Here is a 25,431-nt window from a genome sequence, read left to right on the forward strand (position 1 = left end):
CTCCCTGTGTGCCCCAGGATCTCAATCTGCCTTTAATATGGGGTGAACCTGAGGAAAAGGGTGAGAAAGGAGGCAAAATGGTGAGAAAGGGAAGAAAAAAAGAGGAGAAAGGGAAAGGAGAAGGAGGGGGGGGGGGTGGAAGAATAGGTTTGCGTGGGAAACTGAAGGGAAGTCAGAGCTGAGGTATTTCGGCAGCCGGGGCTGGAATGTCTGACTCACAGTGTGACTAAATGCAAATATGAAGCTCAGCTCAGAGCTTAAAGTCACCGGGATCCAACGTGAGCCCCCCATCGTCCCCTCTGTGTCCCTATCTCCTTGTCACCCCACTGGTGTCTCTCCTGTCCCTTCCCTGCTCTGCTGGTGGATTGGGATTAAAGTGGCCCCAATAGTGGCAGCTTTCGGGAGTCACCAATGGAGGGGACAACAGTTCCAGCCCTGGGACATGGACCAGCCCATAGACAGAAACATGACGCAGGGGAATGTCCAGAGCAGAAAATCCACAGCTCTGCATGGTGAGGAGCAGCGAGCATCCCCCCCATGGCCAAAACCCAAGGGTCATTGCTTGGGTCTGCAGCCCCAGGAGGAGCTTTGGCTTTAGGAACAACCTCTGGTCTGCCCACCCCATTGCAACAAACCTCAACCCACACCACGTCCCCAGTGTTTGGAGCTCTGCCATGAGCCCTGCACAACAGCTGCTCTCTTGCAGCTCCAGGTATGCTCCGTGTGGCAATGATTTGCCCCCCAGCATCACCAGCCCCCAGCATTGCAACCCCAGCATTGCAGCTCCCAGCATTGCAACCCCAGCATTGCGGCCCCAGCACTGCAGCCCCAGCATTGCAACCCCAGCATTGCGGCCCCAGCACTGCAGCCCCAGCATTGCAGCCCCCAGCACTGCAGCTCCCAGCATTGCAACCCCAGCATTGCAGCTCCCACCTTTGCAGCTCCCAGCTCTGCAGCCCCCCCAGCATTGCAGCTTCCAGCACTGAAGCCTGAGCATTGCAGCCCCCAGCTTTGCAGCTCCCAGCATTGCAACCCCAGCACTGCAGCTCCCAGCTTTGCAGCTCTCACCACTGCAGCCCCCAGCTTTGCAACCCCAGCATTGCAGCCTGAGCACTGCAACCCCAGCGTTGCAGCCCCCAGCATTGCAGCTCTCAGCATTGCAGCTCCCAGCATTGCAGCTCAGTGCTGCACCCCCAGCTTTACAGCTCCCAGCATTGCAGCTCCCAGCATTGCAACCCCAGCTCTGCACCCCCCCAGCATTACAGCCCCCAGCTTTGCAGCTCCCAGCATTGCAGCCCCCAGCATTGCAGCCTGAGCATTGCAACCCCAACATTGCAGCCCCAGCACTGCAGCAGGCCTTGACTTTGCGTTGTGCATTGCACACAGCAGCGCACATTCAGAAGGCACTAGAGGTCGATGGCAGCTCTTAATGGCCATCCAATGGGAGGTTGGGGATACACATAAGGGTCATTTTGAACCAGGAATTAATGGGGATGAATTGAGATACAAGGGGCTGTTATGGGACATGGGCCCAAACGACACCGACCCATCCGACCTCCTCGACTGTGAGGGCTCGGAACCAGCGGCCACCCCCCCATAGCTCGGTGGGCGGGGCGTGAAGCATCGCGCTCTCCTATTGGCTGTATTACCCGCATCTCAGAGCGGCGAGGCTTTCTATTGGACAACTACAGGCTGATGAGTTTGTAAAGCCTCTCCGTCTCCCTCCGCCGGAAAACATAGTCCCATACTTACCCTCAAAAAACAACGCTCAGCACCATATAAACCACCCCCACCCCTCCCCCTCCCCACACTGCCCCCCATACACAACTCAAAGCTCGGCCACAATCACCTCCATCCCTCCAACAACCCTTCAAACACCGAGATCGGCGGAGGGATACGAGCGGAAGGAGGAGTCAAAAGAGGCGTGGCTTCGCGCCTCCTCTCAGTCGGGCGGTGGGAGGGGGTGGGGGTGGGTGGTTGTAGTGGGGCCCGGCGCGCCGGGGGCGGGGGCGCGGGGCGGGCCGGGGCGCACGCGCCGCCCGGGCCTGGAGCTCAACGAACCGCTTCGTTGCGCCCGTAACCCCGACGGCGGCACAGAACAATAGGAACCAACGTTACCAACCGGTACCGGACCGGAACCGGGCCCGGAACGGGGCCTTGAGCTCCGATAGGATCCTTCATGAGAGGCCTCAATTTCATCCCCGTTCTATATATACACGTAGCTGAGGGTTCGGTTCGACCCCCGGAACAACAGGTAATAAAACAACGTTAAGAAATTTAAGATATTTAATAAAACAACGAGATTTTCCTCTGCCCCCCCCCCTTCCTTAGGCCCCCCCCCTCCCCCCCTCATCCCTGTGTCAGTTGTGGGACGGCCGCCAACTTGTCTATTAACCCCCCCCTATAAACCCGCCCCTTTAAAACCCATTGGACCCCATTGTCTCCGATCCCCCCCCTTTAAACCCATTGGGGTCCCTTTATTGGGACCGCTTTATCCAGCAGTCCCGCATCGGAGTTTCACCCCCCCCCCACCCCATTCACCTCCACTATCAATGGGATCTATAATGGGGGGGCGGTGGGCTCTATGCTGCTCTTGGAAAGTTATGGAGGTGTGATGGGAGCTGTTGTGCCCCCCCCACCCCCCATAATATGATGGGATGGGGGGGGTCCCGTTGGGTCTTAGCACAGCTTGGGGGTGATTCGTGTTGGTGGGGGGGGGGGGGGCTGTTTGGGACTCCCCCCACCCTATGGTGGCCTCATTGGAACTGAGGGGGGGGGGTGGGTTTACATGGCGATGCGAGGACTCCCCCTCCTTTCTATGCTGAGCCCCCCCCCACAAACTTAGGCCTAATGGTGCCTCGGTTCTTTGTGCCCCAGCTCAGAGCATTGAGGTTTGGGGTGTGGGGGAAGCGCTGAGTGTAGCATTGATGTGGAGTTTTGGGGTGTTTTAACCCCCCCCCTTACCCCGATCCAACCCAGCGACCCCCCCCCCCCCCTCCCTCCCCCGGGCTGTTCTCGGGCCTTTGTGCAGCTGCGGGAGCGGAGAGAGCCGGGAGAGGGCAGGGCTGGGCGTCCCGGGACGAAGCTTTGGGTTGGAGAATAGAGGGGGATGGGGGGAAAAGAGGAGAGAGGAAAATGATTAAAAAGCAATAATTAAAGAAAATAAGCAGGGAAAGGAAAGAAGTTTTTTAAAAGGAGCTGGAAAAAAGAGGAGAAAAAGAATAAAAAGGGAAAAAGCAAATCAAGGGGCGGGCTGCGTTGTTAAAGTTGTACTGGGGGGGTGGGGGGTCCTTGTGCCCAGTGATTGTATGTGCTCTAAAGGCAACATCCTTATACAAAACAACCCCAAAATCCTCCTTTCTTAATGTGTTTTTCAATGTAGCAGTGGAAGCTTTTCCACGCTGGGCCGGTCTCCGGTTTGTTTTGTTGCATTAGGTTTTATTTTCTTTTAATATTAAAACTTCGTTGCAATGTGGCGGGTGGCCCCGCAGACACTTTGGGTTGTGTGCGGTTGTTTCCTTTTTGCTTTCCTTCTCTTTTTATTTCTTCTTTTTCTCTCTTTTTTTTTACCCTTATGATTAATGAGTTAAATGCATTGGCCAGCTGCCCTTTATAGCCATGAATGAGTTCCTAAAGTGAGGATGGGGGGGGGGGGGGGGTAAAGAAAAAGGGGGTCTTTCATCTCTTCCTCCCTCCCAAGGAAATGTTTTTCTATCCACCAATAAAGATCAATCTTTCCTTAAGGGATAAATAATAATAACAATAATAACTGCTTTAATTTTCATTCCCTCCCTCCTTTTGGGAAGGGGCCGTAGCTGCTCCTCCATACTCAGGGCATCCCCATGAGCAGAGCTGCAGGTGCTCAGCAGCCAGAAGTTCAAACCTTTGGGGTTTTTTTGTGTTGATTTTCTTCTTCTTTTTCCCCCTTTCCTCATTTTTATAACCTACATCGAGCACCAGAAGGAGGGGGAAGCACAAACCAAGCCAGACAAGCGCCCAAGCGATAACTCACCCTGAACCCTTTGATAAACGAATTCACTTGTTCCCCCCCCCTCCTTCTTTTTTTCCCCCCCTCTCTTCATTCGCCGCACGCCAGGAACAGAATTGGCCCAAACGAGTGGAATTGGCAGCAAAAAAACCAACATCCAAGTGTGGCTGGTCAATAGGCTGCTTGTTCCTGCTCTGGGTGCTGTGTTGAAGGCTCTGCCCGCAGCCTCTGTGTGCTGGGAACGTGCACTGGAGTTGTGTTTTCTTTCCCCTTTTTCTCTCTGTGTCTTTTTTAAATATTCATCAATGGGGTGGGTGGTTGGCTCCAGTCATTAAAATATCTCTTTCCCCTCCCCCTTGCTTTCTCTAGGACTGCCACTGTTGAGTCTGTGGGAGTATGAATCAGCAGCAGCAGAGAATGGCTGCAGTTGGGACAGACAAAGAGCTCAGTGACCTGCTGGACTTCAGTATGGTAAGTGAAGGAGCCCCGGAGGAGGGGGGGAGCTTTAAAGGGCCCGGGGCTGTGGGTAGGGAGCTGGGAAGGGGAGGAAATGTGAGCCTGTAAATTGGACATGATGGGTTTCAGATGTGCCGTGTTTGTGTGAGTGCACATGTGCTGCAACTTGTTTATTTTTAAGTTAAAAAGAAGCTGCTGCCCCTCCTGCTCCCTCCCCTCTGCCCCCCCAGCCCCCAATTTCCCCCTTCAAAGCGTGTTGTTTCTTCATGGGGTGCACTCAGAGGTGATTTTTCGGATGGGGAAATATAATGCAGTGAGCTCTGTGTTGGTGCTTATGGTGCAGAATGCTGCATGGCTGTTCCTGCCACCCTGGTTATGGACCTAATGCAGAGATGTAACTTCAGGAGCCAATTAATCAGCCTTTATTCCTTTCCCCCAACCCCAGACTATTAAACTTTTGCTCCTGCAGGTTATTCTATCTCAGTTTGAATTTTATCCAAGCTGTCCAGTATATGATTTCAACAGGACTCAGGGCACTCGTGCTCCCTTCGCTTTGCTCTTCTATAGCCTGGAAACCTTCAGCTGCTTTTCAAAGAAACAGGACCTAAAAGTTCCCCCATGGGGATGTGTGATGCAGCTCAAGGGGAAGAGAAGTCCCACAAAGCAGGGTCAGGGTTTGTGCCCGGTGTTTGGTGACGTATGGCATTGGGTACATTGTGCCACAGCAGGGCTGGCAGGTGTAAGTGCAGAGCAGGGAGAGCTGTGTTCAAAGGAGAATAACTCTGTTGGGTTCTCTCTGTCGTGGGCTGCACCCTCACGGAGCTCACAGCTCATGTCTTGCTTTTAAGATAAGCAAACGTGCTGTGGAGATAGAGAAAACAGCTCTGCAGGAGGAGCAGCCTCTGTGCTGCTGCTGCTGGGGGAAGGAGGGGGGTGATGGGGGCCCTGGGGTGGGTTTTGTTGCACCTTGGGGAGGAAGGGGGAAGAGGAAAGGGGGGAAATATGGGGGAAAAACAGGGGCACCCACTGTGCTTGTTGTGCCTGTGGGAAGTGCTGAAGCGTGGCAGCGTTGTGCTGAGGTTGAGCAGTGGGAGCTTTTATAGGGCTGAGGTGTGTGCCTGTCCATGCAGTGCTGGGAGGGGGGGAGGTCGGTCTCCATCCCATGTAATAGGAATCCGCTATTAACTGGGCAGAGGCCCCAGTTTGCTTCTTCCTGTCGGGATGCTGTTTAGCAGCGTGATGTTCTGTGGGTGCTGGGGGGGCACTGGGTGAGATGGATGTGTTGGAAGTGCTGCGTGGTTATTCCTGTTCTCATCCTTAGGGCAGTGCCATCCTTTGCTGCACCCATTAGGAGCGGTGCTGTGGGTCAGGCTCTGTTAGTTCCTCTTTTGCTTTGCTTTTTTTTCCTCTTAGGAAATCAAATCCCACTCACTTTCAGAAACCCAAAGCTTTATTTCCAAATGACCAAACCAGCCTCATTTGCATTCTGAGAGCTGTATTCCACGGAGAGGTCCTGACCCGTTCCCTCTGTATATGAATATTTCTCTTTTTGGAGACTAATCCTCAGCCAGGGGTTGAATTTGGGTTCAATTCCAACCCTCCTACGCTGGTGTAAACCTGGGGAATGACCAGAATTTGTCCTGAGCTCGTCTGAGGCTCCGATGTTTGGGGGCGGCTGTTTGAGGGATCAGGGCCTGCAAATGTCATTTGCCAGCGAGTGATTCGAAGACATTCCTCTCCCTGTGGGATCAGTTGGCTGTTGGGCTCCGACACAGCCTGGAATAAAGCCAGGTCCATTTCACAGACCCTCAGCTCTGCACACACACAACCAGAGCCAGCAGAAAGAGAACGGGAACGTTGCTCCTATGGTGGTTGGGCTGCACCCGTCATCCTGGGTTGCTTTGTGTTATTGGGATGGAGGGTTTGGGGCCAGAAAGCTCACTCTCAAATACACATATATGTATGTGTGTATATATGTGTATATAAATATGTGTTATGTATGTGTGTATATATATATATATATATGGGGTATTTTGGAGTGGAGCATTAAACCACCGATGGAGGAAAACTGGAGGCATTTGGAGATGCTGGATGCGTTTTGCTTTGGTTCTTTGTTGAGCATTTCCCTTTCAGCCCCTGTAAGCTGTGGTCCCACTCTATGCTGTGCTCAGAGCTCTGTGCAGTCAGCGACAGGGTTTGCATGAGCAGGTTCGTAGCCTTAAGACTCTTTAATAAATACATCGGGTAATTACCGAGCAGCAAAGCGCTCACCTCCAGCTTCCCACCACCATCATCAGTTGACAATAAGAGTGAAAACCAAAGGAATCTGTGATGTGCATCTGGGTGAGCAGGAGCCAAACGTGTGGCTGGGAGGGCTGATCCCGCTCTGGGCTGTGCACGGTGTAAAGCTTCCCTCCTCCTCAAGAACAAATTGCTTTCTATAATTGCCCCAAAGTGCAGGTAATTTGTACTCTTGCTTTTCACCGCTGCTCCCTGGCCATGGTCCAGAGCGGGCTTGCAAAAGAGAGCTTCAAGAAAGCACCCTGCCTATTGATTCCTGTGGATGCTCGTTTAGGTGCTGTATTTATTTGGTCCTGTAGTTGCCAGGCTCTGTTTTGCAGCGTGGGATGCACCCAGTGTGTGTGTTGGGAGGTGTTTGGTCTGGTCATCCCATTCTTGTGCTGCTGGTGTTTGTTGTCTTGGGGAGGACTGAAGGGTCCCTGGTGGGGATGGGGGTCCGTGGGGTTGGAATCTTGGCTGTGGGGCTCAAGTGCTGCCAAGCAGGAGAGCGGCAGGAGGCTGCGTGCCAGCCTAGGGCTCTGGCAGGAGTGAAATACTGCTAACAGCCATGATTATTAGCGGAGTATTAACCATATGCTGCAGGATGCGGGGTTCGAACTCGGCGAGGGTGGGCAGTCACCCAGGATTGATCTCAGCAAGAGATCCAACCCATGAGTTGAGGGCGAACCCAAAGAGTTCCAGCAGCTCCTGCAGCACAGCAGCACCCAGTGCCCGGCTTTGGCCAAGGCACAGCGTCTGTGTTTCCGTGATAAAAGTGCTGCTTTTGTTCCAAGTGAGGTTTGCCTTACGCCGCTGTGGACGTTGGGGCTGCAGTCAGGAAGGTCTGTCTGGAATGAGCACGTCTGAAATATCCTGCTGGCAGCTGCAAGGAGCGAATTCCCTCTTCTCCCCGCATCAGCAGCTGGATGCCTTTCACTCTGCAAAATACATCTCGGGTTGGGAGCTCAGCCCTGAGGTCGGTGCAGCCCGGATTTGGGAGGTGGGAGAGCAGAGGAAGTGAGAACAGCCATTCAATGTGAGAACGCTGATGCTCCGGTGGAAGTGCCCAGTAAATGAAGTGCTGCTCGGGGCTGTTGCTGTGTCTGGCAAATTCCCTTTCTTACGAGCCTGTTGTTGGGATCTGAGACTTCCACAGTGTTTGGGTTTCCGTGCTCTGGGTTTGCATCTAGTAGAGGTGCCCAAGGAGGCTGTGGATGCCCCATCCATGCAGGCATTCAAAGCCAGGCTGGATGTGGATCTGGGCAGCCTGGTCTGCTGGTTGGTGACCCCGCACATATGAGTGGGGGGGCTTGAAACGAGATGAGCACTGTGGTCTTTTTCAACCCAAGCCATTCTATGGTGCTGTGATAAAGGCAGCAGTGTGAGCTCAGAGCATTTGGGGCTGTGTCAGATCCAGCTTTGGAAACTGCACAGGGGGACCTAAAATGGGGGATTTTACACAACCACTTAAATTGTGACATGATTCAAATCCAACAAAGGCCCCGTAATGACCCCATTATGGAACATGGGAGGCTGTGCAGGGTCCCCCTGGTGTGTGCCAGCCTCCCCCCCCCCTCCTCTCTCTCCCCCTGTTTATTTTTGAAGCTGAGTTTCAAGCAGAAAGGAAACTCGCAGTGGGTGGGTGAACTTGGGCTGCAAGTGACACAGGCGGGTGCTTGGAGGGGTGACTGTGCCCCATTGCTCCACACAACCCACACCGCGATGGAAAAACAGTTTGGCAGCAAAACAACCACCCCAAAAAACCAAAAAGTGATGCTGGGAGCCCTTAAAAAGATGCAGAACGAGCAGCCGGGGGTTCCCTCCTCCGCAGTCCCTTGGAGGGGAGGACAGGAACGCGGGGGCGAGGGCATCCCTGCGGGTTGGGGATTGCCCTGCGGGGGGACCCCGCTTTGCAGAGCACAGTGGAACAAGGCTGCTCATTCTCTCCACTCAAAGCCTTCCTCTGCCAGCGTCTGCAAGTGGTGAGCAGAAATGCTTGTGACAAAGAGCCGACGCTGCTTTTTGTTGTTGTTGTTGTTTTGTTTTCACTGCTGGGGATTGTGATGTTTGCATGTCCCGTCCCCTGGTGCCTGCACGTAGAATGACCTGGGTTAAAAAGGACCACAGTGCTCATCTCGTTTCAACCCCCCTTTTATGTGCAGGGTCACCAACCAGCAGACCAGGCTGCTCAGATCCACATCCAGCCTGGCTTTGAATGCCTGCAGGGATGGGGCATCCACAGCCTCCTTGTGCAACGTGTTCCAGTGCATCCACGCAAGTTGGACCTCCTTTTGGAAAAGGGCTTCTGACCTCTTTGCTTTCTCACACTGCAGCAGGGAGGGAGGTGGGCACAGCTCGGGGCAGCAGGTTCTGCTTTCCATCCTTTCAGAGCTGTTTGCAGAAAGCAGCACCGTGGCACTGCAGAGGGAGGCAGGCTGCAAGCCTCAGCGCTGTGAGGGTTGGTTTCTTTTGTAGCCCGACTTCCTGAGGAAGCAAAGCTTGTGCAGCAGTGGGGGGCCGGGCCCCCAGAGCCCCCCTAGAGCTCCAGACCCTGATGGCATGAGGCTGTAGGAGCCTGCAGGCTGCTGGGAGCCCATGTGTGTACATATATATGATCCCAAATGTCTGCTCTTTGAATGGCAGTTGGTTTCTATGCTGTTCCCTTTGCATCCCTACAGTGTGTAGCTGTGTTTTGTCCTCACCAGTGTTTGTAACTGGGCTGGTTGTGTACAAAGGAACATCTCTGGCCATGGGCAGGCAGTGGTGATGTCAGGGCACGGAGCTGCCTTCCTGCAAGCTCCGCCGCTGTTGCATTGTTTAATTTTCAAAGCATTAAACTTTGGAGTTACCCAGATGTTGCAAAGCACGAACTAATAACACTTGGAATGGGGCTGGTGGTGAAAGTAGCCGGAGTGGCAGAGGATATGAAAATGGGAATTCAGCAGGCGTTTCCCACCGCTGGTTTTATTGGCTGCGGAGAAGAATCAGTTTTCTGCCTCACGCAGGTGCATCTCAGATGTTAAATAGCAGCTTCTGAAGGTCTCCTTGCTCACACTATGAATGTTCGTGCAGGTTTGCTGCTGGTGGTTGCTCCCAGGCTGAGGATGAGGGCTGCAGCAGCGCAGCAACCAACAGCCAGCACTGCCCAGTTTGCAAAATGAATTTGTGTTGTTTGCGATGGGTTTAAATGCTTCTGTGCTGGGTGGGAGTGTTTTATGAATGGAGGCAGCCCCCTTGGGTTCCCTTTGGTCTGGGGAAAGAACTGTGGCTTCTGATGCTGCTTGGATGGCTCTCAGTCGCACCTAAGGAACCAGACGTGCTGTGTACACAAGAGGAGTTCATGCACGTAGGAATGTGTGTGTGTGCATCCGCACGCAGCTGTGCTGCTCTCCTGGCCCTCCTGATGTATGCAGCAGGGGCACGAGGAGAGCAAAGTTTTTTGCATCAGTAAAGCACTCCTGTTTCCCCCCACCCCCCCATCCTCAGTGCTGACCCCCCTCTTTACATCAGCGCAGCAAAACTCACATACTGAAATCTCCTTTCTCTCTCATCTTTCTGTTTTTCTAGATGTTTCCCCTGCCAGTGGCTAATGGAAAAAACAGACCCACGACCCTAGCAAGCACTCAGTTTGGAGGATCAGGTATTGTCATCTTCAATTTTATTTCTTTTCTTCTTAACAACATAAAGTCTGCTGTAATTAAATGCATATTTGCTTCCAGAGCCTTGAATGGAGCAGGTCTGGTAGTTCTGTGTGTTTTTCTGATGGCTCTTTGCTGCTGTTTCTTTGGATGCTCTCTGTTACCCCATGTAACAGAGGGTTTGTGCTGGGCAGACAGTCCTTGTTGGTCTGTTAAGCTGCTTAGATGAATGTGTGTCTGCAGATGTACAGAGAAAAGTCTTTCAGGGTGTATGGACAGCACTGAGGAGATGCTTTGGTGGTGCTCTGCTGTCCAAAAGGTGTGATTGGGGTACCTGCCCTGCTCAGCTCCCTGCTGCAGGTATGATGGATCTCTCTGTTCCCAAAGGTTCCTTTTGCAAAGCCCTCCTGGCCACCCACCCCCAGGCAGCTCGGAGGTGGCAGCAGGGCTGTGTGGAGCTGCTGCATGAGCCCATATACAAGCATTGGGCTGCTGAGCCCATCCCACCTGCACCGAGCACCAGCAGCACTGAGCTGCAGCTGTGTAGTGAAGGGGCTGCCTCCATCCCTCACGGGGCTTTGGGAACCCACCCAGCTGTGATAATGGGTTCATTGAAGGGCACAGAGCTTTCAGATGTCAGAAAGGAGCGTGGTGGGGATTAATTTGAGGCTGAAGTGGGGAATGAGGGGACAGCATTGTGCTGGGCTTTTGCTGCCTGGAGAAGCTGTGTTCCATGCAGGGCTGTCTGCAGCCCATAGCATGCAGGAAGCTGGGGTGGATAAAACTTGACCTTCTCAGCCCCAGTTCCACTTGAGCTATCCAGGGACCTCCTGGCCATGCCAGCAGCATTGCCTATGTCCAGCCCTGGGGAATACTTCTGGCAGGGAGCGGTGATGTACAGCATGCAGGGGATGCTCTGCTCTGTTCTGCTGTGCTCTTCCTGATTGAGGAAGCGTGGAGCTTTCACCCTGCTCGGCTGCTTGTCAGGATGGCTTTGAGCAGATGCTTTCTCATGGAGGTAAGCTGCTGAGTGGGTGCTGGAGGAAATTCAAGGGCAGAAACTCTTCAGGTTCTAACCCAAATGGAAGCTGTGCTTCGTAGCAAGCATTCCTACATGTGTGCATGTGCCTGTGCTTTCTGCCGTTCAACCAATCCACCCAAAAGACATGAGAGAGAACAGCCCTGGAGTTGAGCTCCCATTAATTCGTTTCCTGCTCAGAGGCTGCCTTGGCTGCAGGCTCTGCAGGGCTGGCCAGAGGGGAAGCTGCAGGCAGGGCTGTGCTCAGCAGCCATGCGGTGACCAGACCCCCTCTGCTTGGCTGGGCAGCTGCCGAAACATCACAAAAATCCTTTCTTTTTTTTTTTTTTCCTTTCTTCCCCCTCTCTTTCGGGTGAGTGAAAGGTAATGTTGACACCACCCTTCCTTTGGGCTGCTGCTTTTTGAGTCTGGCTGTGAGCAGTTCATAAAAAACAGAGGGTTGATATTATACAACAGAGGTTGCACAATCGCTGCCGTCCCGGTCTGGAGGCCGTGGGACAGCTCTGTCCTACAGCTTGGCTTGGGCTGCTCCAATAACAGTATTACCTCTTATCCTTAATGCTCTTTGGAGAATGGGAGCTGTGTTTGGGACTCCCCTCTTACCCCTGGTGTCTGAGGATGGATTTTTGCTGGCTGGGGGAATAGCTGCAGTGAGATGCTTTGTGCAGGGGTGTGATGCTGGAAGGACCCGTGCTGTGTAATGAGATCCTAGACAGTGACAAGGGCTGGTTTTCATAGTTTGTGGGTGCTGGTTTTGCTTAATTTAACATTGCTATCTCATCGTTACAACAACCCTAAGATAACAAACTGATGTTATCTGACGTGCATTAAATAATGGTGTTCCGTGCTTCTGCCCACCATTGGAAATATGAATTCCAATGTGGAATTCCAAGTGGCCCCTCGCTTTTCATCTCCCTTCTCCTTGGTAAGTCCCACTGCTGTTATTTCTCACTCCCAATGATCTCAAGGCTCCTTTGGACTTTGTCCTTTAGGCAGCAGCAGGTTGTGGGATCCATGCACTGCTCCCTGCCCATCACTGTGCCCCATTCACCAGGAGGAGGCTTTCACTTCCTGAGCCCAGCTGGTCAGTAAAGAGACACAGCACACTGAGAAAACCTCCCCAAGTTCAAATCCTCTCCAAATCCCAATGAATAAGTGCCTTGGCTGCCCCTGAGTGTGTGGGTGGCCCCGGGAGGGGGACCTGCTGCTCTTCGGAGCCAGGAAACTCAAAGTGTTAACACAAGCCCTCCAGCTCTGAGATCTCTTTGCTTTTATATTTGTCTCCTGGTTTTATTTTAAGCTCTGCCACTGTTTCCCTCATTTCTGTCCTCAAATGCACCAGGGAGGAACTGGTTTAGCTATCCTGCTGCCTGGACAATTCAGCACCTCCGCTCTGTGCTTTTTTGGCACGACTCAACCCAACAATTGCCACTAGGATGGAGCTGACGTCATGCACAGGCCACAGCATTTATAGCATGGAGGTTGGCCTTCCTGAGGCTCTGAGCTGCAAGAAGCATTTTCCAGCCTTGGCCATGCTATTTGCTGCTGGCATTTTATCTTAGGCCTGGCTCTCAGCGTGCGCCTGTCATCTCACTCCTAGAAGGATGGTGCTTTGTCATCCCTGTGCTGCATCTGTGGCCCCATCTCGTGGTTTGCAGAGGACCACTGCAAGCAAATCGCTTTGCCCCAGTGTGCTTATTAAAGTTGCACCTCTGTCGGGGAGCCGTGTGCTGAACTGTGTATGGAAATAACCATCTTTCATTGACATTTAATACAGGAGTAATAGGAGGCAAAGAGAGATCGCCTCGTCTCTTTGCAGTGTCTTTTCTTACTTGCTTTGTGCTGAAGGGAGCTTCTGTGTCCGAGATCTCACAGGTGGGTTCAGAGGGGGGTGGTTTCCTCCTGGTCTGCACTGCAGTCCCCCCCTCTAAATGTGTTCAGTGCCTTTTTGCTGGGGAGACAAGGCCGGTTGTTGGGGAATTGCTTTGATCAGGGCAAGTTCATAAAGTACATCTGAAGCTGGCGAACCAGAGAGCTTTTCAAAGAGTTACAAGCTGGTGCATGTAACAGATTTGAAGTTTCAGTCTCCCGAACAAAGCGAATGCATTCTCCCTGGAGGCAGGTGAGTCTGTGTGCCCTTTGAAAGCCTGCTTTAAACAGCATTCAAACTTGGATACCTGTGGCAACAGCACCGGGAGTAATAAATCCTCTGTAAGACGAGGCTGCCTGTGTCATTGGTGCTACAGGTGAGCTGCTGGAAGGTTTAATGAGGGTGTGCGTGCGTGCAGCCGTGGGTCAGGATCACAGTGAAGGCAATGGGGTTGGAGCACTGTGCTGGCAGCAATTGGGTTTCAGGCTGCAGAATGGCATTCACAACTATTTGCCATAGTGAGGAAAAGGGGCTTTTATTAGTAAGGCTGTATCACGTTTCTGTACAAACTGCCTCGAGTCCCCACATGTTTTGCTTGTGTTGAAGTGGGAGTGATGGGCTGTGTTTGCTATTTTGATATGTGATGGAAAGCAGACGTGAGGGATGCAATATGGGACTTGCTGTTTTGGAACTGACACTTCCCATTGCAGCGTGTCCCTTGTGCTGCCTGTGTATATCATGTGTGTGTGTCACCAAAGCAGGAGCTGCAACAGCAAGGAGTCGATCAGAGCATTCTGTTGGCATCACAGCATCTTCCAAATACAAATGACTTCTGACCCTTATCAAAGGAAGGACAAATCCCTTGTTGTAGACAAGTCAAAGCCTGGAAAGAAGCAATTGTCTGCTGCTCCGTGCAGCCTAGGAGTGTTTCCATGCCTGGGTGTAGGAGGGTGCTGAGGGCAACACCCCATGCTCCCAGCCCAGCCCTTCCAGCAATGGAGCCCATAGGACTTTCAGGGCAGTTCTCCCACGTGCTGCAGGCGGTGCTTTGAAGGGCTTTCAGCTGTGCTTTGTCTGTGTCTTCAGGAGGCTCCTGTTCTCCCTTCTCGCCCTGGGGTGGATCAGGTTAAGGATGCAGAAAATAGGGCTTGGAAAAGAAAGAAAACAAACATGAAAACAATCCTAAAAGTGGGGCTGGGGGCAGGGAAAGGGGGTCAGCAGAGAATAGTGGGCATGGGGGGAACAAAAGGCTTCAGCCCAACTCACACCCCCCCTGTAACACTGGCATTACCCCACCAGGTGCCTCCTGTGCCAAATGCTCCCCCTGCACCTCTGCAGCTAATTTGCACCAAGACAGCCCTATCGGTTTTTGTTCCTTTTCATCAAATCTGTTTTATTTTTCCCTCGAGTTTTCTGTGCAGGGTGTGAGGTCATCCCACGGGAGCAGGTTTGTGATGGGTGCAATGCAGGAGGGCACAGAAAAGTGATGTTCCAAGGGCAGCTCGGTGCTTAGAAGTCTCACTATCAGTCTTGATGTGCCTGGCTTTATAGTAAAGAGGGTGCATGCTTGCAGGGGAAGGAGGAGGAAGATTTCAAAGTAGGGAAGAGCCCAGGGAATGTCAGGTGCCAGAGATCCAACACTGCACTGAGATAAGCGACAGCTTTTGTTTAGAAACTGCAAATGTGCCGCAGCCCTTGTTTAAGCACACAGCTTTAACTCTGCCAAGGAGTGGAGCAGTGCAACCATCTCCTGCCGTAGAGCTTCCCCCTTCCCAAGATGAGGCCATACAACCCTGCCTGCTCGAGGGCTTGTGATGGGGTGAGTGTTCTGAAAGCTCCCATGCCTCACCTGGCATAGAGCTGGAGTGGGAGTTTGCCTTCTGCCTTTCAAAAGAAGCTGCACCTGCTTTCATTTAATAAGAGGAGGTGGTGCCTAATGCTGTTGCATTGCTTTGGCTGCTATTGCCTCGATCATGAGGGATCCCTTTCAAATGGTCTCATAGTGAGCAGCGTGCTATGGGTTTGGCATTGGGATGCAGCAGCTCTGCTTCAGCCCAACCCACATCTACCTGAGCATCCAGCCAAGACCTGAACTCCTGCATTTGAGAAGGTAAAAAGGTTGGTGCCAAATGTAGCCATGGCTGGGGAGCCCTGCCAGCACTGGGTGCTCCTTTGCCTGCTTTTCCTATCATGTTCTGCTGATGGGAATAGGCAGAAAGCTTGCTTTTGGCTCAGCATCCCAGCTCCAAGCCTTGCACGCTTGTTGTGCCCTTTCCAAAGGGGAGAGATGGCTTTGGAAGGGGCCCAGTAAGTCTGGCAAGCGTTTCTGCTGGACCTTGCTGCTGCTAATTTCAAATTCTGCATGCTCTGTAGGGTGCCGTGCTCCAGCACGTGTCCTGCGTGTGACCGGTCACTGCCTATTGCATCTCCATTGTTAATGTTTGTATGCAGTTAAAACCCGAACTGGAATTAATGTTCTTTTTCATTTGAGATGGCAAGCGAGTTTCCTAAGGGGACAAATTCAGTGCAAGGTGCCATTTTGTTACTCTGGATGGGCTCATCTCCAATTAGCTCCGTTATTTCCATGGTACTAACATGGCTGGAGGATGCAGTACATGCATCTTCTTTCTGACCCCCAAAATCACTGTTAAATGCAGTGTATCTTAATACTGAACCCCATGGGGTGATGCTGTTTGCAAGCACCGTTTTCACCAGTGATGCATCTTATTGCTTCAGCTGGAGCAACTTTGACTTCTGTGCTCACAGCAGTGAGATGTGGTGTGTGTGTGTGTGTTTCCTGCATGATCTGAACCCCAGACCTGTTTGTATGAGAAGAGAGCATCCCTGCAGCAGGCAGCATTGCTGCCCACCAGTGCAGGGTCTCTGACCCTCTTGTGGAGCACATTATTTCCATGCAGACGGGGCAGATGCAAAGCAATCGCCCAACCCTGGGCTGGAAGCATGCCCAGGAGCAGCGAGAGCCAAGCTGTGCCTGGAAAGCTCTTGGAACAGGCTTGGTACCTCTGCCCCGTGTCGCGGGCATTGCAGCAGGTGAGCACGGGGTGGCAGCTTGCTGGCAGTTCTTCTCTTCTGCTTTGGCTCTTATTGCTGTGCTCAGCCTGTTCTACCAGCTCTGGGTGCTGCAGGGCAGTGGGACGGTGCCATCCGACACAGCTGTCTCAGTTATGCCAAGAAGTTTGCCCACATCTGCCTCTTGGATTCCCAGCCGCGTGGGTTGGGATTAGCCTGCCTTCTCCCAGCGCCTCCATATAGCTGAGCCATCCCAGGAGCATGGCGAGGGGGTGGCAGCCTGCAGGCTCACAGCTGCCTCTCTTGGAGCCCTGGGCTGTCCCTTGTATCACCATGCAATGGGGATGAGGGACCTGGGCATCACTGAGGTGCTGGGCATGTGCATTTACCCAAAGCTGATGGGCTTGGCAGGAGGTTTGAATGCAGTGTCTCTTTTGAGTGATGTCTTCTGGAGGAGAGAGGTGGTATTTTAATGCATTTTGTTGGATTTCAATTCACACGTTGCCCAGAAAGCTGTGGGTGCCCTATACCTGGAGGAACCCAAGGCCACGTGTGGGCACTGGGCAGCGTGAGCTGGTGGGGGGCACCCAGAAACACAGCAGGGAGTGGGATGGGTGGCTCTGGGGTCATTTCCAACCCAACCATGCAGTGATCTTAGGGCTGTTGTGTACCTCCAAGTTGAGCTGAGCCTGCATGGGGATGATCTCACTGCAGGTCTTAGAGACCCTCCTGCCTGAAGGTTCCCAAGTATTCTTCAAGTCTTGATTAGCACATTAGTTTAAACCAATTGAGTTATATATGCCACGCAGGGAAGAAAGGTACTGCGCTCCTTCGGTGTTGACTTAAAGTTTAATTAATTTTGTTGCCAAATGAGGCATGAAATACGGTGTGAAATACATTGTGGTGCTGAATGTGTAATTGTACGTGGGGCCGACTGTGCGTCGGGGATAGGAGAGCACCGGAGGCGAGTGGTCTTATGGCACTGAAACCCACGTCTGGCAGCTGGGGCATGGCTGTGTTTGTGCCTATGGCACTGAGCTGGGCTGGAGGGGACTGTACCCAATAGCTGCCCTAAGGATGTGGGATAGGGCCAGCCCCATGCACAGCCACGCTCTGCCCTCTGTGTTGTGCTGAATATGGCGCAGACTGGCTTTGGGGTTGGATGGGGCAGTTTTCCTGCTGGCTTTGGGGTTGGATGGGGCAGTTTTCCTCTTGGCTTTGGGGTTGGATGGGGCAGTTTTCCTCTTGGCTTTGGGGTTGGATGTGGGGCAGTTTTCCTTCTCTTTCTGGGTTTGTGTGGTTCTGTGGGATGGAAGCACATAGCGAAAAGTATTGAAGGAGGAAAAAGGTGAGCAGTGAATGTAGGTTTCTTGCTTTATCTTTTGAGGATTTTCAGAGCTGTTTGGTCGATGCCCTTCAGGATGCTGTGATGAATGTATCTGGAGGGCAGACGTCTTTGCAGCAGCTTATATCGCATCGCCTCACTGCTAGAGCAGGTGGATGCCAGGACACCTGCCTTTATTTCCCTGCATTTTTCAATTATCTCTCTCCAGGTAGCTCGGCTCCAAGGCTAACAGGAAAAAAAATACCTAAGAACCTCCTGTCCATCTGCTGTGAGCCCTGAGCATCACAGCCCCACCTCCAAAGTGACCGGAGGCACCATCTCTCTCTAAATTTAGCCTGAGATTGCGTCAGGAGCAAGAGGGAGGTGAAGTTAACATGGCACAAGCCTCTTTTTTTTCTTCCAGCAGAGGAGCCTTCGTGGTTAGGCAGGGACTGAAGAGAAATGAATGGCATCGCTGCAGGGTGGCAGGAACCCACGTTGAGTGGGTGAGTTTTGGTAACATGCAGAGTAAAGGGTGTTGTTTGACTGGTCCTAAACAGGAAAAGCTTCCAGGAAAGCACGTGCTGCTCCCCGTGTCCTGCCTGCAGGTAGTGCTGTGTGTCAGAGGTGATGCTTGTCCCATATTGCAGCTGGGGTTGTGACCACCTGGAGCCATTCCTCTCCTTCTCCAAGGGGTTTCAATCATCTTCTGCTTGCATGGATGGGGAATTGCTGTGGTTTTCACCATGCTGGGCTCTGTCAGGGTGCTGCTGTGGGCAACCCAACACGGCCCTGACCCAACAGAGGACACAGCCACGATCCTGCAGGACCCATCCAGACAGAGGGAGATGTGAAGGATGCAGGTGTTGCTGATCACTGTTGCCTTCCCCTATGGCACAGGGTCCCTACCCCCTATTGCAGAGGACAGTTGTGTGACAGTGCAGAGTGGGGAGGTCCTGGGCCCCTTCTGCTTTACCGAGGCCTATTTTTAAAAGTGAGGTGGTCTCTCCTCCAAAGGCTTGTTAATGCCCCATTAACATTGTTATACAAAACAGCAGTACGCCATTTAATTAGGAAAAATACTACTAACCTCTACCATATGTTGCTCTTCTCCTCGGATTTGCATTTGAAAGTCCAGCTGAATTTCAATGTGAAACTGGATTTTATCCAAGTGATGAATGGCCTGAGAGGCAGTGGGAAGATGGATGTGCCTCCCTATCAAATGTCGTGGGGTTTGTATTATTTTTTTCTCTTTGGAAAAGAAAGAAATGAGAGCATTGGATGCCTTCATTCCTCCTTGTCCAGCCATTCAGCCTGCTCACACCTTTCCTCCCATACCTTGCGTGGCTGTGTGCTGGTTCTGCATCCCCCAAGCCTGAAATAAAGGGATGTATTTCAGGTACTGCTGCTCTCCTGTAGGCTTTGCCATCTACTTGCTTGACCTAAGGGGGATGACAGTACCTACAGGTAGCCCTTCTAAAACACAAGCAAAGCACCCAGCTGTGCAGCATCACATGGAGCTGCTGGGTGGTCTTTGCTTTGCTTTCCTAGCCCTGACCATCACTTATCCGTGGGCAGCACACAGCATTGCTGCAGGAGCCACAGAGCTCACAGCTCCATGCTGAGCCATGGTTCTAGTTGTCCTCTGAGGTCTTTTGCTCACAGCAAGCTCAGCATTACCTCTCAGTAGCTCTCAGTGACCTTTACTTTGCCTACCTGGCAATAAAAAAGAGGTGAAAACCACCTTAAAAATGAGCTCCTATCCTGCTTGTTTCACATCATCTCAGATCTTCCACGCTGGTGCTGCGGGGCTCTGACTTTTGTTCTCCTTTCCCCTGGGCCTCTCAGGTCAGCTCAGTCTTTTAAGGCAGTTTAGGTTGTATTTTGTTGCTGTTGTTGTGTTCGTGCAGCTGAAGCGATGTGATGACATTTCCAGATTAGGGTGATGGAATAACAAGTCAGGAAACTCTTTTTGAACCGTGCTGTGTTGGAGTTGGGTTTTTTTTTCCCCCTTCTTACGTTAAAAAAAGGAAGGTATGTCACTTCCGAATGATCCAGGTCACTGCTTGGGATGATCTCTGCTTTGGCACGAGTGCTCCTTGCCACCATAGCTGTGCCTGGTGGGTCCCCAAAAGGACAGAGCTCAGCAACTGCAAAGCCAAATGGCTCACATCCATCCCCAATGCTCCGTGCCACCCCTTCTCCCATCCCTTCCCTGGGCTGTTCCATCTCTGCTCATCCATTACTTCACTCTGCAGATTGGAAAACAGACACCAGCAGCCTCACCGGATCGTCTCGCAATGGCGACTTCCTTCCTAAAAAGAGGAGGATGTTTGTGGACTTGGTGACTTGCCATTCTTTTTCCCCTCCCCATCTCATCGCTCTCTTGCTTTACAGGGATTATCACCTCTCGCTTCATGTTCCCAATAAGCCAAAGTGCCAGCACAGAGCTCACCCCGGCCCTGCAGCATTTGCCCTTCTTTGGCTCTGCATTAAGGAGGCTGTGAGTCACTGCAGAGCGATAGTTACCCCGTTCCCATCTCGCATTCGTGTTGTGTAGCCAGCAGGATTATTTATAACTTAGCCAGCATCCCGAGTCTATTGTTTCAGCAAAGAGCAGCAATGACTCGATGACTTCCTGAGGTTTTTTGGTTGTTGGGTTGGTTTTTGTTTTTTGGGTTTTTTTTTTGCTTGGCTTTTTCTGTTGTTGTTGGTTTTTTTTTGTTTTATTTCTTTTTACCACCCCCTCATTTTTATTTTTTTTCAATCCGCTTTTCCTTCCAACTATTATATTCGCCAGTTGGATCTTTCCCTGTCCCCCCCCCCCCAACATCTTCCCTTCCTCATTGTGCATTCGTGCTGCTGACAATCGTGCTCCGATGTTGCTTTAACCCTAGAAGTGGGGTTTGTGCCCAGGGAGGCACATTGAGGAGCTCCTGCTGCCTGTTTTACAGCCCTAATCCCCCCCTGGTTAAGCACAGCCCCATCCCAGTGCCTTCCCTTTGATACACAGAGCACCCCAGGAGCACAATGGGGGTAGAACAGCTGAAGATAGAACAGCTTCTTGTGGTCAGCAGAGATCCTGCGTGGGTCCTCTCGGTTTCTGTTAGCTCAGAACTCAAAACTGAACCTTTGATTTATTTTTAAGCCTCTGTTTCTGCCCAAGGTGCCCGCAATCCTTTGCTTTCCCTCTCTTTGCAGCCCCTCTGGACCCTTCCCAGTGGGCCATGCCATGACCCAGCCCCAAATAATGGGGGCTGATAACACAGAGATGCTGCTCTCCTGGTGATGCTCTCCTGGTGCTGCCTGGTTTTGTGCAAAAAAAAACATGAACTTGGCCCAAATGGAGCCCCACAGCTCTGGAAATTCTGCTTGGATGTGAGCAGGAGTAGGGAAACAAGTGGTGAATTCTGTCCTGTGGGGTTTCTGTGCTCATTGTGGCTCATTGAGCTCCTCCAGGTTTGTGCACAGCACAGGGTTGTGGGTCCGACCCAGTGCTGTGCTGGGTGTGGGGCAGAGGTGATGCTTTGCAGTGAGTGGGAAATGGCCATATGGGGAGCTGATGTGTGGGGCCCTAACAGTGCTGATTGTCTCATAGCAATTGAAATCAGAGGTCCTTTGGGCTGCGAGCTGAACTGGTAAGAGCTTAGTCAACATCAGGTGGGTTTGGGTTGTGCAGAGCCAGATGAGAACCCAAGGAGGGTCCTTGCATGCAGCTGTATTGTTTTGCTTCTCCATTGAGTCTTTAGAATGGGGTTCCCCAAGGAAGAGCAGCACCCCTATGCAGGCTCCATCCCACCCCACAGCACTGGGAGCTCAATATGAGCATCGCTGCCTCTTCCAGCCCTTCTGGGCCAGCTCTGAAATAGAGAACAACCCTTCACCTCCCAGCTCACTTCATCCTTCTCAAAGCACTGTGGTTTTTCGTTCCGTTTCCTTTAAATAATGTTCCACGTAGTTGAAAAACCGTAAGGCTGGTGGGGTGGTTGTTGTTTGTTTTTAACCCCAAATGAGATAAAGATGAACGCACAATGTTGAGGTTTGGATGGCAGATGCTGGGAAGTGAGGGGTTCTCCAGCCCCTGTGGTTATGGATGGAGAACACGGTGGGTGGTGGCAGAGTTGGTCCATGCAGGTATTTATCTTTGCATTGTGCCATAAAGCTGCGTCAGCTCCGGGCTCTGCCGTTGCACTTCCAGCACTGCCTTAATTTTAGGGCAAGTCTTTCTTATAGGTACAATAGCACGAAACAGTTTTGTTCCCTGGAGAGAGTGGCTTTGAGGTTTGAACATTTATAAAAACGCTTTGAGATCCACAGATAAAGGAGAACAAGACAATAAGCAGCGAGTTGAGCCGTGCCAGACAAATCCCCCATATCACCACAACAGAGCCGGGCAGGATGGGGTGGGGATGGCTTTTGTTAGAGGGCAAACAGCTTCTCTATAGCTGCCATGTGGACGTGATCGGAGGGGTGCAGCCAAGCCCTGACCTTGGCCATTCACGGAGCTGGTGCCAAGGGGATCACAGCTGTGGGTAAGGGCACTTTGAGTTTACCCTGCGCTTCCCATTGCCCCGGGGTGCTCTCTGTTTTGCTCCATGCTCTCAACTCCCCATGCAGGGCATCATAACCCCCCCCCCCTTGGTAAACTTAATCCACGCCATAAACCTCGTTAACTTTCTTTTAAGTGCCTCTGCCTGTCCTTAGAGTGAACTCTAAACAAAGGCAGTGGGCAGGGACGGGGCGGCCGGAGGAGGAGCAGCGCAGGGATGGGACGCAGAGCTCAGGGCTGCAGCTGTGCTGTGGACATGGCAGCGCTGCACAGGCTGCACAGGGGTAGGTGCCCACCAGCATTGGGCAGCATGGGGGGTTTGGCTTGGGGTGTAGGATGGAATCATTCCCAGTGCATCAGCTGGAGGGGATCTGGAGGTGGGAGGGGGGTGATGGAGATGTGCTGTGCCCGCTGCTGGGTCCTGTGCTGCTATGGGGGCAGGAGTGGGAGCAGGATGCAAGAGTTCTTGTCTTTTTTTGCTGCTTCTCTGCCTTCTTCTGTAGCGTAAGTCCCTTAAGTCTGCTAACAGAGCAGCACAGTGCATGGCTGGATGCTGGCCCTGCAGCACCGCAGGGCTTCTGGCTGCCTGCAGACCCTGACCTGTGCTTGGTGGGAGCAGTGGGAGGCACATCGTCCCTTGTATCGTGGTTTCATTTAATCTGGCTTTAGAAAGGAACCCAACCCCTGCCTGGCTGTGGTGTATGGCAGCATCTGGATGGTGTGCAGTGCGGATGAGGCTGGGCTGCTGCTTGCACAGGTTTGCAGAACAGGGAGAGAAAATGAGCAGCATTGAGTAATAGATCAGTGCCTGCCCCAAGGTGGCATTGAGAGGGGTCAGAGCAATGGGATCTACTTGCAGATCTGCATGTGGTTCCCAAGGAGCTGGTAGGGGATGCCCGGGTTGCACCCAGGGAATGGTGTGAGATGCACTGCAGGGACAAGTGCTGCTCATTCCTGGACCTGTAGGAGCTGTGGCACACACTGAGTGCCATCTGCTGGCACCTCCCTGTGTGCCCAGGGACAGTGAGGGCTTGGGGACAGCAGAGGTGACTTGTGAAGCAGGGGCTCCTTTGGGTGGTCAGAGCCTAAAGCTGTAGTGTAGCAATGATTTCTCACCAAGCTTGGGGCGATGCTCAATGGGTCTTTAAAGCAGAGCTGATTGTGTTCAGGTGAGCTCTCCCTGTGTCCCCTTGGCTTTAGGGGCAGAAATGGAACATGGAGTGTGGTTATGCCAAGATGTGGATTCTTAGCAGGGGAAGGGACAGACGAACATCTTGAAGTATTTATATTTAAAGGAGGGGTTGGGGGGGGGATAAAAAGCCATGGATCTTGGAAACGGTGCTTCTTAGTAGCAAGGAGATCAAACGCGGCCCTTTTTAATGCAATTTAAATAATCGATGGTATATTCAATTACCGAAATATTTGGCAGAGCTCTAAATAGGTCACATCTGTCCTTAAACCATTCTGAAGGTAAATACCTCTCACTGTGATGCCTGAGCTCCACTGGAATTGGTGCCCAGAGGGGACGCTCCTTGGTTACAAATGGGGTTATCCCCCAAATCCTGAGCCTTGTGAGCTGCTTTGGGATCCCAGAAACCCAAGAATGGCTGTTGGGTTTGCCCTGGGGATCCTAGAAGCCTGGCCATGTGTATTCTGGATATAGAAGGTTGCAATGCTGTATTTGCAGTGCTGCGTTGTTCCAGCGTGATGGGGGCAATTTGGGGGTCCAGTGGGGAGCCCCACATTCAGCCTCATCCTTTTGGATAAGGAAAAGGGGGGGAAAAAAGACAAAGCTTTGTTGTGGCAACGGAGGTCTTGAAGCGATTTGCAAACAAAAGCTGGAGCTCAGGGCTCAGCTCGGCCCCGAACGGAGGCAGGTGGTGTGGAGAACACTTTGTTTGGGAAAGTTTTTCTCATTGTGTCGAACAATTCTTCTTCGATGAGCCTTCCTGTGGGCTGAATCATCGGGGCCAGAGAGATCGAGTCGGCTCCGTGCGTCGCATCCTGTGCGAGTCGAGGCATCCTGAATGGGGCTGAGGGTACGAGGTTGGGGGCTGGAGGTGCAGGGTTGGGGTCTGAGGGTTCAGGATTGGGGCTGAGGGCTCAGGGTTAGGGGCTGGGGATGCATAGTTGGGGTCTGGGGGTGCAGGGCTGGGGCTGGGGATGCATGGTTGGGGCTGAGGGCTCAGGGTTAGGGGTTGGGGATGCATGGTTGGGCTCTGGGGGTTCAGGATTGGGGCTGAGGGTTCAGTGTTAGGGGCTGGGGATGCATGGTTGGGCTCTGGGGGTGGAGTGTTGGGGACCAGTGGTGCAGAGTGGCAGCCCTATGGGACCCCCGTATGGAGAAGAAGCTCCTGCTTTCTCCTTCCCCTCATCTCTCCTCTCCCCCCACACACACTCTCACTAAAGACATAATCTTTTTCTTCCCTTCTAACTCCATGAAAGCTGATGGGGTGCACTGCTGCATTCTTAACTGCAGGGAGTACACTCATAGATAAGCCTCCTCCCTAAATAGGAGACCTTCAGAAACCCCCAAGTCCACACCAATGTGGCTGTGTTCAGCCGTGATCCACGTTATTTGGAGCTGAGCATCAATTTGTCTAATTTTTAACCACTGCAATGCTGGCACCGCTCTGGGGACTCATCCCAGGGGGACACCAAGGATCCCTTCTCCTTCAGTGTCCCTCTGATGTCCCTGTGATGGTTGGGTGGCACCAAGTGGGCACTTGGGTTCTATTCTACCCCACAGGTGATGGAGGGCGAGTGGGAGAAGCTTTCCACCCCTCCCCTGCAACAAGAGGTAGTTTCATCTCCACCACCACCCTCATTCGGTTTTACATTGCAAATGAAACAATGCTTGGAAAGATGCAAATGGGAGTGGAAATAGAGGTAAAAACTCTGCGCTAAAATAGCCTGGGTGGGTGTGTATGGTGTCTGTTTGTGTCCCCATAACCCACCGTTGTCTGCACCTTCCTATGGAACACACAGCCGTCGTATTTTATCCCCGGGGCTCAGCAAAATGAATTCTGTCTTTGGGCAGCGTGATGTGTCCGCATCTTTCATGAGCCTGCAACTTTGTGGTGTAGCAAATGAGCTGGAAAAAGGCTGCAGGTTTCCTCCTTTGCCCAGAGCTCTCTGTTTAATGGAATATAACGCCTCGCTGTATGAATAAGCATCGATCTGCTGGATTTGAATTGTTTTGTGGTCACAAACACAGTGATGGTGTTGAATGCAAGGGATGATGAAGATGTGGAGTG

The 25,431-nt window shown here is 52.3% G+C and overlaps 1 protein-coding gene across 20 annotated transcripts in view; it reads left to right on the forward strand.

Annotated features, from left to right (window-relative positions):
• The first annotated feature begins 1,991 nt into the window (after nucleotides 1–1,991).
• Nucleotides 1,992–25,431, forward strand: part of TCF3 (transcription factor 3) — a 54,044-nt gene continuing 30,604 nt past the window's right edge. For 8 of the 20 annotated variants that reach the window (XM_015886504.2, XM_015886505.2, XM_015886512.2 and 5 more), the window contains exons 1-3: nucleotides 1,994–2,254; nucleotides 4,358–4,459; nucleotides 10,292–10,364. In XM_015886504.2, coding sequence (XP_015741990.1) covers nucleotides 4,385–4,459; nucleotides 10,292–10,364 — 148 coding nt within the window. In that variant the 5' untranslated portion in view covers nucleotides 1,994–2,254; nucleotides 4,358–4,384. Of the gene's footprint in view, nucleotides 2,255–4,357; nucleotides 4,460–10,291; nucleotides 10,365–22,415; nucleotides 22,459–25,431 lie in introns of those variants that run through there. The other 12 variants (XM_015886498.2, XM_015886501.2, XM_015886502.2 and 9 more) reach the window with 4 other exon arrangements.

This window comes from Coturnix japonica, chromosome 28 (genome assembly GCF_001577835.2).
Source record: "Coturnix japonica isolate 7356 chromosome 28, Coturnix japonica 2.1, whole genome shotgun sequence".
Taxonomy (NCBI): Eukaryota; Metazoa; Chordata; class Aves; order Galliformes; family Phasianidae; genus Coturnix; species Coturnix japonica.